This window comes from Capra hircus, chromosome 26 (genome assembly GCF_001704415.2).
Source record: "Capra hircus breed San Clemente chromosome 26, ASM170441v1, whole genome shotgun sequence".
NCBI classification, from domain to species: domain Eukaryota; kingdom Metazoa; phylum Chordata; class Mammalia; order Artiodactyla; family Bovidae; genus Capra; species Capra hircus.
In genome coordinates, this window is record NC_030833.1 from 39,761 (window position 1) to 56,571 (window position 16,811).

At 52.0% G+C, this 16,811-nt stretch overlaps 1 protein-coding gene across 1 annotated transcript; it reads right to left on the reverse strand.

Annotated features, from left to right (window-relative positions):
• LOC102182294 (cytochrome P450 2E1) lies at positions 2,140-12,889 on the reverse strand. Its single transcript, XM_005701375.3, has 9 exons — positions 12,672-12,889; positions 11,585-11,744; positions 8,386-8,535; positions 7,945-8,105; positions 7,319-7,495; positions 6,176-6,317; positions 3,993-4,180; positions 3,382-3,523; positions 2,140-2,712 (listed from the first exon to the last, which is right to left on the reverse strand). The coding sequence occupies exons 1-9, from the start codon at positions 12,846-12,848 to the stop codon at positions 2,522-2,524; spliced, it is 1,488 nt and encodes a 495-aa protein (XP_005701432.1). The 5' UTR covers positions 12,849-12,889; the 3' UTR covers positions 2,140-2,521.

Below are 16,811 nucleotides of genomic sequence, written 5' to 3' on the forward strand. Positions count from 1 at the left end.
AGCAACAGTTAGAACTGGACATAGAACAACAGACTGATCCCAAATCGGGAAAGTAGTACATCAAGGCTGTGTATTGTCACCCTGCTTATTTAACTTCTGTGCAGAGTACATCATGTGAAATGCAGGACTGGATGAAGCATAAGCTGGAATCAAGATTGTCGGGAGAAATATCAATAACCTCAGATATGCAAATGACACCACCCTTATGGCAGAATGTGAAGAGGAACTGAAGAGCCTCTTGATGAAAATGAAAGAAGAGAGTGAAAAATCTGACTTCAAACTCAATGTTCAAAAAACTAAGATCATGACATCCCATCACTTCATGGCAAATACATGGGGAAACAGTGGAAACAGTGTCAGACTTTATTTTTCTGGGCTCCAAAATCACTGCAGATGGTGACTGCAGCCATGAAATTAAAAGACGCTTACTCCTTGGAAGAAAAGCTATGACAAACCTAGACAGCATATTAAAAAGCAGAGACATTACTTTTCTGAGAAATGTCCCTCTAGTCAAAACTATGATTTTTCCAGTATCATGTAAAGATGTGAGGTTTGGGCCATAGAGAAAGCTGACCACCAAAGAACTGATGCTTCTGTGCTGGAGAAGACTCTTGAGAGCCCCTCGGCCTGCAAGAAGGTCAAGCCAGTCCATCCTAAAGGAAACCAGTCTTGAATATTCACTGGAAGGACTGATGTTGAAGCTGAAACTCCAATACTTTGGCCACCTGATGCAAAGAACTGACTCATTTGTTAAGACCGTGATGCTGGGAAAGATTCAAGGCAGGATGAGGAGGGGACAACAGAGGATGAGATGGTTGGATGGCATCGCCGGCTTTTGGACATGAGTTTGAACAAGCTCCAAGAGTTGGTGATGGACAGGGAGCCCTGGTGTGCTGCAGTCCAGGTGTTCTGGGGTCAGAGAGTCAGACACGTCTGATAGACTGAACTGAACTGACTGAAAAAAATGTATTCATGTTTGGAAGAGAAGATCAAGGGTGTGACTCAGTGTCCCATGGATAAGGAAATTAGTATTGGGTGTGAACTGGGAATTAATCAGCTACCTCAGCAGGAAAACTGCCAGTCTGAAGTGAAGATGGAAAGCAACCAATATATGCTGTTGGACTTCATGGATTTTACAGGATGAGATGACAGAGCTATTCAGCTGTGAAGTGTGTTATGCTTTTAGACAAGTGATGCATGACCCCAAAAGTGACTCAGATCATCAGGGCCAATTCCTTGGTTTCAAAAATGGGAATCTTTGACTTGCTTCCAACAAGATAGACTGTTCCTGTCTGAACTGGTGGAGCCAGGGCTGTCTGACAAAGATCTAGCAGCATGACACCTGCCCAGCAGAGAATCAAGTGTAGGAACTCTGCCCCACTGGCTTCAGCAGGCAGAGCTTCAAGCCAAAAGGGACCCTCAGGCTTTCAGATCTTGTAATTTGTTCTGCTAGATTTTGGGTTTGCTTGGGACATGACACCACTTTCTTCTAAGCTATATGTAAGCTACCTCACATGGAAGGTGGAACTTTGAATATGTAATGGATTAGTGTAAGGACCCTGAGAACAGGAGACGGTCCTGGGTTACCTACGTGGCCACGATGTTATCACAGGATCCTCCTACGTGAGAAGCAGGAGGGTCAGTGGGAGATGGGAAGAGGCTGCACCGCTGGGCTGACTCACTTTACTAAGGAATCTGGGACACACATGGGACTCAGGTACTGCACATTCTAAAGCTCCGCATCACACCCACTCAGCCCTCACATCTCTGCCCTGGAGGGGCTGCTCTCACACCCCTTTTACTGACAGGGAAGTCAAGGCAGGGGGCTGGGCATACAGTGGTTTTCCTGGTGTGTGCCTGGTGGATGGGGACAGTGTTCTTGTCCAAAATTATTCTTCTGTTTCACAGATTCTTCTGAGATTCAGGTTATGGAGCTGGTTAAAGATTTCAAAGTTTCTGCCTCATTCCACGCTAGAGTCTCTACATGCTGAGAACTTCCCCTTGCAGGCACAAAGTCAGACTTTAACACTAAGAGATAACATCAGATGTCTACGATGACTCTTCAGATATATTTCAGTCTTAAAATATAGCACAGGATGATGCTACTAGTGAGCCTGAAGGAAGAACTTCATCTCCTAGGGAAGATAGCCAAAGCTATATCAGTTTTATTTTTTCTGAACAACAAACTAACATCTGTTTTCCTCTTTGTGACTCCTTTATAAGACATACTGACTCTGATGACTGGGCAGCTCTATTTTTTCAGAAGTTCACTTTAAACGACACTGATATGTTCTTACTTATCATGATTTCTGGGAGCTCCAACACAAGCCACGTCATAGTTTGCTCTAATTAGTTTAATTAGTTTGACACAATCTTTTCGCACTTTGCTTTCAAACTCTGTCTGAGGAACGTGGGCTGGAAAGCAGTGTCTCTGGCCCGGCTGGCTCCCTCTGGAGCCTGGGCTCACAGAGTCCTCGCAGAGGGGATGCAGGGGAGCCCAGGGTTTCAGGGCGTTTGCGCCTCACACTTCTGAGCGGGGAATGAGACAGAGTTTGTAACGGGGCGGGATCTTGCCAAACCCAATTGCAATGGGGCTGAGGTCGATATCCTTGGGGTCAACAAGTGACTTCAGGTTAAAGTGCTGCAGGATGGCGGCCAAGAACAGGAACAGTTCCATGCGAGCCAGGCCTTCTCCAACACACACCCGCTTTCCTGGAGGCGACAACAACACTAAGACTCTGTCCCAGGCCAGGGAGCAGGGGGAGGGGGGTGGGAGGAGGCCATGAGTCACGGCACCGAAGCAGAACGGGGCCCATCTACCCACTGAACGGGAGCCCAGAGCGGATTCCAGTGTAGGAGGATCAGGGCCTCAACCACCAGCTCTCAAGTGCATAAACCTGTGGTAGGTCAGGAGAATCGACTCTGCCAGTGCTCAGCCTGACGTCCTAGGGGAGAAGGGGGCCCACGGGGAAGCCAGTGCTCTCGCGTTGAGAGTTATAGTTACAGAGTTGGTCACAGACCTTCCCTCGCAGCACACTGACGGGAGGCCTTCCCTGGGGAGGGGAGACGGCCCTCTGATGGGTCCAGGTAACCGAGTACTAGGTTTTGCTGTGACCCTTATTTAAAATTATGGAGAGGCAGGCAATAAAGCTGTGAAAGAGTTCACCAAGTTCTATTAAACGAAGTAGCTAAGGAGAAAAATGACTCATCCTCAACTCAGTCTCAGGACTCCCAGTGACAAGATGGCACCTAGCCTCTCTTCACTGGCAAGAGCACGCGTGGGTCAGGCTGGGGTTAGGGGCACGAGGCAGTCACGTGTGGAGCAGAGAGTAGGGGTCAGGGACAGTCCCACACAAGGTGCTGCCTCTGGGTGCTTCTTACCTGCAGAAAACGCCTTGAAATGGTCACTGTACTTGAACTTTCCACTTTCATTCAGAAAGTGCTCTGGCTTAAACTCCTCTGGTTCAGGAAACTCTTGCCTATCATACAAGACAGAGTCCAGCGTCGGAATTATGAGTGTGCCCTGGAGGGAACACAGGCCGCCTTGGTCAGTCAGGTTAACATGTCACAGGCTTTCATCTGGGGGCCCCCAGCTGAGTTTTACATGAGACAAATGGTACATTTCCAGCTGGAGAAGTTTTTCCCTAAGGGCAGATAGCAGGCGGAGTCATGACTAGATGGTGATGAGAGCTCCAGTAGCTTCTCTGAGTGGCACATCCAGGGCTGGATGGCACTGTTGTCTGTTCCTGGCTCTGGGACACACCACCACCCCAGCCACCACCTGAGGAACCCCCTTCCCAGACGGCCTCATTTCTGGGGTCACCAGGTCTGCACCAGGCCTGCTGGGGGAGCGGCACTCTGCAGGTAGCGGCACTCTGCTGGCCCAGCCCCTAGTGTTCAGCAACACCTGCCGAGACGGGGTGTCCTCGGCCCCATCCTGTTCCCTGGAAGGCAGCTGATCTGCTGGGTGTGCACTCAGGCTCACATCTGACCTTGGGGATGACATATCCTCTGAACACTGTGTCCTGGGTTGCTTCATGGAGCAGATTGGAGGGAATGAGGTCGATGAATCGCTGAATCTCATGCACCACAGCATCCAGGTAGGGCATGTCCAGCCTGTCCTTGATTGCAGGGATTCGGCTTGGCCCAATTACCCTGTCAATTTCTTCATGAAGTTTCTCTGCCAAGATATGCATGGAATAAATGCATGACTCCAGGCTGGCTCAGCACCCCTCCATAGACCCAGGAGATGCTTCTGGAGCTTCACGTTATTGGCTAATCCATCCACACATGGCAGTAAGAGCTAAGCTGGGTGAGGCTGTGTGCGGTCCACAGCCTTCACCTGTCTGTTCATGGCCTCCGTTCTCTCAGTGGTCACGGCTAGCCCAGTGCTTGTCGTCACACCAGGAGTAGAGAATAAAAAAGGGTCTTGGGGATTTCTAGCAGGAGGAAAGCTCTCTATTAACTGTGACCCCAGGCTGGCTTGTTGCATGCTTCTTCGGAGTATGGATGAATGGAGAATGGAAATAGACAAGCATGCCACACTCCTGAGGGGCCTTGGAGGAAGGACTCTGGAAGCCCCTCTCCTGGCAAAGGCAACAGCAGCCTTTGGCAGTTGCTTTTCCTTGCTAGGCTTGAGGTTGCCTGTGGGCCTTTGTGATATGTTGAGAGGACTACACAGCTCCCTGCAGTATGCTAACCAAGTAAAAAAAAGTTCAACACATATAACAATGCAGATGGTATTACTTAGTAAATGGTAAATACTAATACTTAGTAATTGGTAAATGTAAGAAGCCCTACGCGGGGTGCTACACAGCACTCCAGGGAGGCTGCAGTCTGGGGTGTGGGGAAGCCAGGGGGGTGAGGAGGGTCCTCAGCTGGCTCTGTAATCTTTCTTTCCAAGAGCTCTGTGTTAGCCCTGCAAAATGCTAACATGTTAAGTCTGGCAATGGATGTATAGACGACTGTCACATTCATTTTCTGTCTTTTTCTCTGTACCGGAAATTTGTCATGATTAATAAAATAACAATTTTGGAGGCTGTGGATATGGTACACAGAATGGTACAGAATGGTCAGAGCTCCTTCAAAACTGCCCCAGACCCAGAGGGGCTTTGCTCTGTGGACTCTGGGCTCCTTCCCCCTACTTTTCTGTCCAATAGAAAGGCGAAGACCTTGGAGTCAGACGGACCAGGTCTGACCCTGGATGGGTCACATACCCATGTTCCCGAGGTAATAACTTCAAGCCCTTTCACATCAGCCTTCAAGACCACAGTGTATTAAAGAGCTAATACCCACATCTGTCACACAGTAGGAACCAAATTATTATCATCAGCAAGAGGCATGGCTGAGGTAGTGAGGGGCTCCTTGCAGTGGGGACCCCCACCGCAGCTGTGAGCCAGCCCAGTGAAAGGTGGGAGCTCCAGGCCTGAGCACTGGCGTGGCTCCTCTGCCTCCTCTTTCCTTAGGGGCTGCCGCTGGCCAGCCTGCTGACGTGCAGTGCTGTTCACCTATGGGCCGGGGTAGGGGGTGTTTCTAACGCCTGACGCTCTGTGCACGCAGCCCCCAAAGTCATGCCTGATCCACCCCAAGCTCACCTGGTCCAGGTGCTGGGGAGGAGCCCCGGGGAGGAGGGCTGGGGAGGAGGGCTGGGGAGGAGCCCGGGGAGGAGGGCTGGGGAAGAGCCTGGGGAGGAGGGCTGGGGAGGAGCCCTAGGAAGGAGGGCCGGACCCAGGGCAGCAGGCAGACTTGCAATGCTTTACCTGGGGTTCCTCCTGTGCTCCCTCTTCCAATCTGGTGAGATGAGCCAGGAGGTCTTGCCCCCTGCCCACTCCTCCCTCCCAGCTCTTCCTGAAAGGCTGGGTCTTAGGGTGATGAGCACATGTTCGCTCTCTCATAAACAGATCATGTCCTGGAGTGGATTCTGGCAGTATAGCGTTTCTTCACTGGACTTTCTTTTGCAATCTGGGTGTGGCAGTGGGTGTGGGAGGGCTGAGTACCAAGTGCCTGTCATGTACAAGAACACGTCCCCCAGAGCATTCCTCCAGGGATCCCAGGGGCACTCCCTGTTTTGCAGACAGGAAGCTGAAGCTTAAATGTCCCAGGCTGAGGGATGCAGGGTCTCCGTCCACATGTGGCAGCCACAAGGTCCAGAGCCCTGGCCTGTTGCTTGTCCTACCTTCAACCTCTGGGTATTTCATGAGAATCAGGAGCCCGTATCGCAGGGTGGTGCTGGTGGTCTCCGTCCCTGCAAAGAGCAGGTCGGCCACAGTCACAGCGATGTTTTCTAAGGTGTACATGGGGTCCGCACTGTGTTTTTCCTGTGGATTAGAGACAGGAACTCAATGAGGGAACATCTTCAGGTGGATGAAAAAGAGACCCAGTGTCCCTGAGCAGAGGCGCACCTGCCCGCCCCGCCTGCTCCTCGGGCCCATCCTGCACAGAACCATCAGCTCTGTCGCACAGTGAGGGAACCAAGGCCCCCAGAAAAGGGCTGTGGGGGGCTGCACCCTCACCTGGCTGTGAGACTGGAGATCCTTCTATGCCACCAAGGGCCCTCCTGGGGGCTGAGGCCCTTCCTAGCCCTGTGCCACGACCTCCAGCAGCCCAGGGCTGACTGTGGGGCTCCTGCAGGGCTGCCCTCGGCCTCCTACTGTCCCCACAGCTGCACCTTTCAGTCCCAGGAAGCAGGTTACAATGGGAAGAGGGGTGGGAGGGGGCCCAGCAGATGGAGAAGGCTCTCAGACAACTGGAGCAAGTCTTCCAGGGAAGCCAGGTGTGGCGCTCCAGAGCCTCCTGTGGTGCCAAGGGGACAGAAGTGTGGCCGATCTAGGTGGGGACCCAAGAGGATGTCAGGGAGGTTGTGTTGGGAAGGCCTGCACCCCCTGAGGTCGTGCACAATTTGGGAGTTAAGTGCTGAGGAGGAAGGCTGAGGGCCTCTCCCCAGATGAGACGCAGTCATTCATTGATCAGAAGGGGTTAAAAAACATGGGCTGGAGGGAGCCAGCGTGAAGGTCCCACTCACCCCAATCCACACCCCCAGACAGCTTCCCCAAGAGAAGCCATCTTGTTGGTGAGCTCAACAGACAGCAGAGTGCAGCATGGCCTGGCAGGCTGGCCGAGTGTCAATGTGTGTGGAGGTCACGCTGAAGCCAGCACATGTGTGTAAAACTGAGAGCATCAGGATGTGTGGGCGGCGTGGACACCACGGTGCAAGTCATCACATAAATCTGAAAAAAGCACCCCCTGCCCTGCAAGCCCATCTCATAACAGCCAAGCGCTCAGCTCCGCCTGGTCCAGAAGCCGCGAACTGCGAATGCACCTTTGCCATTTCTATCAGCATGGTGTCGAGGAAGCCTCGGGGGCAGCTGGGCTCCAGGGACTTCTGGTGAGCCTTCGTTCTCTCTAAGGCGTAATCTTTTACTTCAGACACATTTTTCAGTAGCTTTCTATGGCTTCCAGGCAGGTACTGCAGGTAGTCTGAGAAATTATTATAAAGCTGGAAAGAGAGGACGGAGAGAATTTCCTTACTATACACAACTTTTTCTGGATGCAATAGCATTTTGTATGCCAGGATAATAACCTTCTCCAAACCCAAATTTATGGCTGTCAATATTGTATTATTTGGAACAGTTTGGCTGAAAGTATCTTCTTGGGCACCACTCTATGAGGCCGTGTGAGTTCTGTGGTGGGAACATGAGCACATAGGCAGAGGTACTGTCTGTCTGGTGAGGATCAATTTAAAGAGTGAAACGGTAAGTGTCCCAAGGCTAGCTGGGTGGAACTGCAGGCTCCATGGAAGTCTCCAGAAGGAGAGTTCATGCTATCTAGTCTTGTGTGCCCGTCTGTCCACACACACACAAGTGACCCTTCTCATCCTTTCCCTGCTGTAAACCATCAAACTGAAGCAAGGGTGCAAAGCAGGCAAGAGAGAGGACAGCAGTTCACCTGGATCCAGGGGGTACTGAGCAGGTAGAAGTTCTCGTTGAACAGACTCATCAGCCTCAGCCCCATCTTGTCTTTATAGTCAAAGCGCTTGTGGAAGAGGATGTCAGAGATGACATTGTAAGGCGCGAAGCCGATGACAAATGTGGGGTCAAAGGGCTGGCCTGGAAAACAGGGGCATTGAGAGGGCGCTTGCTGTGGGCACAGCAGGAGGGACGTTTCCAGTGCTTGTGAGGAGACGCCCTAGAACCGAGAGAATTCTTGGGAGGTGGTGGAAGTGTGAGCCACTTGGGTTTTCCTTACTTGTCAGTGATTCAGGATACACCAGCTACACCCTCGGTGATCACCTTACCCCCAGGATCAGAGAGGAAACCGACCTGTGAAGTGGTGTCTGTGGGCTAACTGTCGAAGGAGGGGTGGGTGTGAGCCCCAGGCTGTACGCACCCTGGGTCTTCCTGAGCACATCCAGCAGGAAGTGGGCCTCCCTCTGGATCCGCTGCTCGTTGCCCTGTTTGCCCATCCCTAAGTCACGGAGGATGGTCAACGAGAACCGCCGGGTGTCCCGCCAGGTCGGCCCGTTGTTGAAAATGATCCCTAAGGAGAAGGAGCAGGAGGACCGTTACCGCCAACATTCTTCTCAGGAGAAAGGCAGGGGTAACGGGCTCGACTCTGCAGGGGCCGCTGAGGGGCCCACTGGCCACGCAGGGACCAGCGCTCCGGTTTGCAGGGGGGCCTTTGGCGTGGAGCCTGGTTTTCTCTGTGGCCCATGTAAGCTCCTCAGTCATAGCCTCCTTGCTTCCCTCACTATGTCTTGCGTCCCCCCACGAGAGGGGGACCGTGCCTGACTACCAAGAAGTGCCTCCAGCCTCTTTCCTGCCTGCTGACTAATTCCTTTGAGGCCGTTTTGCTTTCAGTGATTTTTTTTTTTTTTAACGCCAAAACATTTTGCATTAGGGTATGTGGCTCAGCTGGTAAAGAATCCGCCTACACTATGGAAAACCTGGGTTCGATTCTTGTATTGGGAAGATCCCCTGGAGAAGAGAATGGCTACCCACTCCAGTATTCTGGCCTGGATGGACTGTACCGTTCACGGGGTCACAAAGAGTTGGACAGAACTGAGCAGCTTTCACAGGAGAGTAGCAACATAGCCAGTTAGCACGGTTGTGAGAGTTGCAGGTGAGCAGCGGAGGGACTCGGCCACACAGAGACACACACCCACTCTCTGCAAAACCCCCTTCCGTCCAGGCTGCCACGTCACACTGCTTCCAGTCGTTCTTGACCTCACACTGCAGATGCCTCAACTTGCACCTCTTGGCTTCACAGCAAGTCCTTACTAAAATCCAAGGTTCCAGCCGGCAGACCTCGAGAGCTGGGAAGCCCTCAAGCTGCTTCCCGCCTGCGTGTCCAGGTCTGAGGAAGGCCATGGCCCCAGTCTTTCTTGAAGGAAGTCTGGCCAGGCCCAAGAGGACACCTGGCTGGCCTGCAGAGGAAGCACCAGCGGGGCTGGGAGAAGAGGTGTGTGACCCAAGGAGGCAGCCACGCGGACAAGCCCGTGGACAGAGAGCATGACCACTGATGGGTGTGTGGGCATGGAGGAGGCCCGTTTACAGGTACTCTTCACCAAGTTAAAAGTACAGGTAGGACTGACCTCAGGGTCATGTATTCAGGTGCCCTGGCACTGATTCCTGCGGGACATCGTATTATGGGCCAAGTGGAAGCCAAGTATGCAGCAGAGCAGCCCAGGAGGGCACCTAGGGAAGGGACATTCCAAACTCACGGCTGACTGCGGCCTCAGCCTGGCCAGGCCTCGGGCGGCTCTGGCCCTCCACGTTGCTGGCCCAGGACAGAGAGTGGACAAGCAAGGATGGCAGGGATCAGGGAGTGTGTGCTGAGGAGGCTGGAGGATAGGGCAGAGGCTGTGCCCCGAGGCCTGAGGGCCTGAGACGCTAGAGGAAGGGAGGAAGGAGAGGGGCTGGGGGACCACTCTGAAGAGCGCGTGGTGAGGAGAGGAGGCGGTTGAGGAGGGAGGGGTGGGGAAGAAGGGAGTTTAAAAATGTTTTGGGGAGAATTGTGTAGAAAGAAAAGAAGATACAGAAAAATGTGAGAAGAGACGAAGAGAAAGAGAGATGCATTGGCAGAGATGGTGAGACACAGAGGCGTGCAGATGAAGAGACAGACCCCAGAGAGGCGCCATCGCCTGGGACCAAACAGGCAGAAATGGAGGCAGGGAAGCTCCCCTTCCAGAGCCTGGCAGACTGACTGAAGTGATGGGCGGCCCTCTCAGCACACTGATACGAAGCTGCTGCTCCACACCACGGTAATCGAGGACATTCACGTCCTTATTCCTGGGGACCACAGACCTGGTTCCAATGCCTGGTTGACGTGCAGGGTCAGCCCTAGGCCGTGTGGGACAGGCAGTGGGTAGCCAGGCCCCTGGTGCCCCAGCTGCAGGGTGTGGGAGCCGGCTCCGCCTGACGGCCTTCAGGGGCACACGACTTGCCCCAGGGCTCCCTGGACGCCCCTGACCATGATAAAGCTCCGACTCCAGAACTCCTGCCCTCCCGGGGCTCTCCTCCAGTAAACCTCCTCGGTGTAAATGACAGTGCTTAATTTGGTTTCAGGAGCCCCTAAGAAGAAAACCAAAAGCACAGTATCTGAGAGAGACAATCAAATGCCTCAGAAACGCAGGCTGCAAAAATGCGGCAAGAGGTCCACACACAACTGTCAGCACAGCAATTCGGAAATCCTCCACAAAATGAATGAGTTTTCCAGAAGCTCATCACCAAAACTGACCCAGGAAGAAGTGAGGGTTCCAAGTTTTGTGGGTAGAAGGGACACTGTTTCACCCTAATCTGCTTTAGAATCTCAGTTAAACACCAGAGAGCAAGCGGCCAAGGACAAGCGGCTGAGGTCGGAGGACAGCAGGGGCCAGGAGCCTTCAGAGCTGGGAGGGCAGGAGGGGCACCCCCACCAGCCAGGGTCCCCCACCCTGGCTCCAGGACTTCCCAGGAGACACAGATGGTGGAGTCTGAAGTCAAGACTCTGGAAAATACTCCAATAAAGACCAGTTAGATCCCCAGGCCTCCTCCCCTGCATAGGGAATTCTTGGGTCTGGAGCCTGGGGGCTGGGAGGGGCAGAGGAAAAAGGGGTCACAGGGACATCTCAGCACCCTCTTCCTGATCTAAGAACAGCCCCGGGTGGGACATCAGAGACCCCCTCAATGGAGAGGCGGGTGCCATTCATGGGTGAGGGACCTCAGTAGATGGAGCCCCCACACCCCGGAGCAGTTGAAGCTGTGAGTGGAAACAGCTCCCGGGAGAGACGGGGGACCCAGGGAGGCAGAAAGGTCTGTGGAGGGAGGCACCGCTGGGCCAGACAGAAGCACCTCCCTCTGGCCTGTTTCTCTACGAATAAGTCTGTCTTGCTGGTCAGTGGGTGGATGTTCCAGGTCTTGTCCGCTCTGGTGTGCAAGGCTCACACAGTAGCTTTTATCAGCACACGCGGAGCAATGACCGGATGAACCGATCCTCACCTGACTTGTCTGCGGATCGCGTCACCCTTCTATCTTTAGCAAGCTGTTCCTGTCACTTCTGGGCCTCCCTCAACATCTCTCCCAGCACCCCGACCCCGAGCAGGACACACCGTTGTTTTTGTGCACCTGGAACCCAGGGTTTTCTCCTCTGCCAGAAAACTCATTCTTGTAGTCAAGCAGGACCTCCTTCACGGGCTTGTAGCCGTGCACAACCACGACGCGCCGAGAACCCAGGTACAGGGTGAACACCGGCCCGAACCTCTCTGCCAGCTGCGGAGACAAACAGGCCACGGGGTGAGCCGGCGCTGACTCCAAGAGGAGGCCCATGCTTCAGCGTGCTCCCCAAGGCCGCTGTTGCTGACCAGGAGAACCCAGAGCTACCTGGGGAGGCCTCCCACGGTGGCTTCTTCCACGGGGAGCGCATCCCGGTGCAAGCACCTGGGTGCACCTCGTTCCCCTCCCTCCCAGACACAGTTAACTCGGAAGGCCTGGCTGATTCCTCCGGTCCCCCCGAGGTCTCCCCGTGTGACTGCCCCCACCACCTCCAGTCTGCTGTCCCCAGTCCAGGTCCTGGACCCTAGGATGCTGTTGGACACCCTGGATCTGAACTGTCCAGAGTCCCCAAGCCCATCTTCCTCCCTGGAGAGTGAAGCTCGTCAATGCCTTTTAAAGCGCTCTGCGCCCTGGGACATTCTTTTGTTAACTCTCTTAATAGATTCATCAACGCATTTAGTTTCTAGATTTATGAGCTCATCCACTGGTCACAACAAATGCAGTAAGAGGTGTGTGTAGGGGGGGAAACACCTCCCTTTCCCTCTGTTCTTTGGCACCTAAGGAGAGCTGCAGACACCCAGCCAGTGTGCATCGGGTGTCAATGCAGGTCCCGCCTCGCATAGCAGGGGCAGGCAGCAGCAGCCACGGCCACACTGGGCTGGCCAAGCCACCCAACAGCAAGGCAGTCGACACTGCTCAGGCAGGACCTCTGGGGCCAGCCGTGAGCGGCGCCCACTCAGCAGCACGCCCAAGCTGCATCAGCAGCTTAACGTTTTGATGAGCACTCTTGGGTGGAACTGGTAATTCAGTTGATTCACAACAAGCTGGTATTGAATTATAATTTGTCTGAGAGTGAGTTGAATGCACACATATTACATCTAATTTCTGAATTCTGCCCCCTCAAATCAACAATATTTCTCTTACCCTGGTGAAGGACTTGGGAATGTTCTTAATATCCAGTTGCAAAAGATTCCCAATGATGGGCAGTGGGAAAGGGCCAGGGGGCAGTTTCCAGCTGCTGTAGATGTGCTTCCAGATGGAGATGAGCAGCAGGGTGGCCATCCACACCAGCAGGGCGACCGTGATGCCCAGGGCGGCCATGGTGCCCGTGGGGGATCTGCCGACCTTCGAGGATGCTCCTGTGGAGAGGCAAAGCTTTTATGACACATTCTTGAGAAGGAGGGTGAGCAGCTGACCAATGCCACCTTCCTTGTCCTCCAGCCCAAGATATTAGTTTATCATTAGCTGCTGTTGGCCATCATTTCAAAGGCTGATCCCTTCAGTGGCAACTCATCAGAGCTTTATCCAGGAGCCCACATGGCCAGGCCTGGGCTCTGCCAGCACTGGCTGCTGACACCCGCACCAATATCAGCCAACACAGCACCCAGCAGGCTCCACCAGCCCATAGGTCAGAGCGCGGGGTGGGGGCCTGCCCTCCCTTTGACATCGGGCGGACAAGGGGGAGTAAGGTCCTGTTTACATGGGTCTGTTTCTGGTAGGATTTATGTAAGACAACATCAATTCTGTGCTCATCATTTCCACGGCAGAGTGCCTGACCTCCTGGTGCAATTCTCAGCCCCTGAGCAGGAGTTTTGCCTGAGCAGCCCTAATGGTGCTGAATCACCAGCAGCCAAACTCCTGGCCAGAGAATAAAAATTCAGCACCCGAATGTTAGTCCACTTTGTCAAATCAACTGGCAGATTCAGTAGAGGGGAAAAAAAGGAGTTGACCAATTGTGAAAAAGTTAATCTCTGACTATTAAAAATGGTACATGTTCATTATAGAAAATTAGGGGGTAATTACTGTTTAGAAGCATTTTGTCAAATTCTAAAATCAAAAATATTAGAATTTTTATTGCGTATGTTAAAATCAATGAGCTATCTGAGTAGATTTTATGTTTTAAAATGTCCTGTCTTTATTTGTGCAGGACACCACAGAGCTCCAAATTGTTTCTGTTATAATGTTCTGGGTATTTTACAGAGGTTTCCTGTGTGATTTAATTCTGTCCTCTTTCCGGTGACATTGGAAGATCTCAATTAATAGGTTCTGATTTTACTTTTAAATACGTGATCCATCTCTATGTACAATACAAAATATGAAGGAAAGCGAGAAGAACAAAAATCACCTCTGCGGGGGGTGTAGCTCAGTGGCAGAACACGTGCTTTGCACACACTTCGCACTGAGGCTGCATTGCACACACTGAGCCAGTCCTAACCCGCTCTCCCTCTCAGGCCCCAGCACTGTGACAGTCCCTTGCTCTGGAGTTAGAGCCACAGCCGTGTTACGGTGTCCGACGTGTGCCTCCCTGTGCCGTGAAGGGGCGCTGACGCCGGCAGGAGTCTCGGGCCTGTTTTGTGCCCTTGGGTGGTGGGCTGAGGGCCCCGCTCTGTCCCCCCCCCCAGGGGCTGATGTGGGATGGCGGGGCCCCGTCCCCAGCATGGAAGCAGAGCCACCTTGACCCCTCTGTCCTCTTCTTCCACCCTGCCAGGCAGACATGTCCACACAGCATTTTTCTTTTTGGTTTGTCCTTCCTGTTGGTGCTGGAGGGTCAGGCAGGGTCAGCCTTCCCGGGAGCTCCAGCTCAAGCCCTGACTGGCGGGCATGAGGACAGGATGAGGCACACCAGGCCCCCTGGCTCCCACAGGCCAAAACAACTACACGTGGCAGCTTATCTGCGTGTGTGCCTCCCGGAAAGGGGCCCAAGGGCAGGTGCAGGTGAGCCTAGGCCTCCCGGGTGCAGCACGTGGTCTGGGGCCAGGCCCTACTATTCTAGGTCCTCTGTGGAAATGCTCTCGGATGGGCAAACAACAAAGTCTAAATGCAGGTACAGATGTCTTTATAAAGTAATGACATTTTTGAGTCTATCTTTTCAGGAGAAAGTCTTTTTTATTTGTCTCACATCTTATGCAGGTGCCTGCATCATCTCAAACAGTGTTGACTAGTTGGGATGACAGAGGTGGCCTTGCCCTTGCCTGGCAGGCATGGGTGCTTCTCCATCGAGACGACAGAGGGGGGATGGGAGGAGTGGGTGCTTCTCCGTCAAGTGTGCCGTTGTGGCAGAAAGGCAACCCTATTGGGACAATGTTCTTCTTTCTCTAGTTAACAAGGAGGATTTAGCAGGGATGGCTATTGAGATGGTAAAATACCTTTTAACTGAGACAATCCTCGGGTTTTTCTTTTTAAATCCGCTGGTACGATGCTGCATGAAAACACTGCCTCATGTACGAGCAGTCTTACAGTTCTGCTTCACAACCAGGGATTTCACGGAGCCACAGTTTGTTTACAGGCTGACGGATTCAACGCGTTGACACTGTGTTTAGCAGCTTTGCATCTATATCCGTAGATAAAGCTGGGCTCCAGATTCTCGCGTCTTATTATGTTCTTCTATTAGCATTGTGCTGACTCTAGAAACAACTGAAATTATCGTCATCTTTTCCTACTGTCTGGGATACTTTTAACCTATTTTAAAGTTTTTATTTGTCTGTTCATTTCTGGTTTCACTGGGTCTTTGTTGCTACGTTCAGGTCTCTAGTTGCGGTACACAGGCCTCGCAGCGTGGCAGCGCATCTTCTCACGGAGCACAAGCTTCAGGCTCGCGGGCTTCAGTAGCCGCAGCACAGGGGCTCACCAGCTGCGCCTGCGGGCCCTGAGCATAGACTCAGAGGTTGTGGCACACAGGCTTGGTTGCACCACAGCATGTGGAATCTTCACAGGGATTGAACCCATGTCCTCTGCATTAGAAGGTAGATTCTTATCCACTGCACCACCAGGGAAGTCCCTAGGATACGTTAAATTGTTAGGGAATTAACTGGACTTCGAAACTCTGGGAGAAATCACAGGTAAAACAATATTTAAAGGGCTTACTGAAGTTGTTGTTATTCAGTCACTAAGTCCTGCCCAACTCTTTGTGACCCCATGAACAGCAGCACACCAGGCTTCCCTGTCCTCAACCATCTTCCAGAGTTTGCTCAAACTTATCTCCATGAGTCAGTGATGCCATCCAACCATCTCATTGTCTGTCATCCCCTTCTCCTTGTGCCCTCAGTCTGTCCCAGCATCAGGGTCTTTTCCAATGAGTTGGCTCCTCCTATCGAGTGGCCAAAGTATTGGAGCTTCAGCTTCAGCATCTCAGTCCTTCGAGTAAATATTTAGCGCTGATTTCCTTTAGGATTGACTATTTTGATCTCTTTGCTGTCCAAGGGACTCTCAACAGTCTTCTCCAGCACCACAATTAGAAAACATCAATTTTTTGGCACTCAGCCTTCTTTATGGTCCAACTCTCACATCTGTACATGACTACTGGAAAAACCATAGTTTTGACTATGTGGACCTTTGCCAGCAAAGTAATGTCTCTGCTTTTTAACAAGATTTTGGAGCCCAAGAAAAGAAATCTTTCGCTGTTTCCATTTTTTCCCCATCTATTTGCCATGAAGTGATGGGACCAGATGCCATGATCTTCGTTTTTCTAATATTGAGTTTCAAGCCAGCTTTTCCACTCTTCTCTTTCACCCTCATCAGCAGGCTCTTTACTCCTCTTCACTCCCTGCTGTCTGAGTGGTGTCATCTGCATATCTAAGGCTGTCAGTCATTCTCCCAGCAATCTTGATTCCAGATCGTGGTTCATCCAGTCCAGCATTTCGCATGATGTTACTGAAGTTAAACAATTGTTTATAAAGATCAGAATTATCATCCCAATTAAGAAAGTAAGAAACCTTTTCCTTAACGGTTTTCAGAATTCAGATCATGCTTAAAAAGAACTCCATTTTGAGATTACCAAATGTTTACGTTATATTGTTGTCTCTGTTAATTGCTTTTTAATCATGTCTTGGAGTACATCAAGGCTGTATATTGTCACCCAGCTTATTTAACTTACATGCAGACTACATTATGAGAAATGCTGGGCTGGATGAAGCACAAGCTGGAATCAAGATTGCCAGGAGAAATATCAAGAACCTCAGATATGCAGATGACACCACCCTTAAGGCAGAAAGTGAAGAGGAACTAAAAAGCCCTCTTGATGAAAGTGAAAGAGGAGAGTGAAAAAGTTGGCTTAAAGCTCAATAT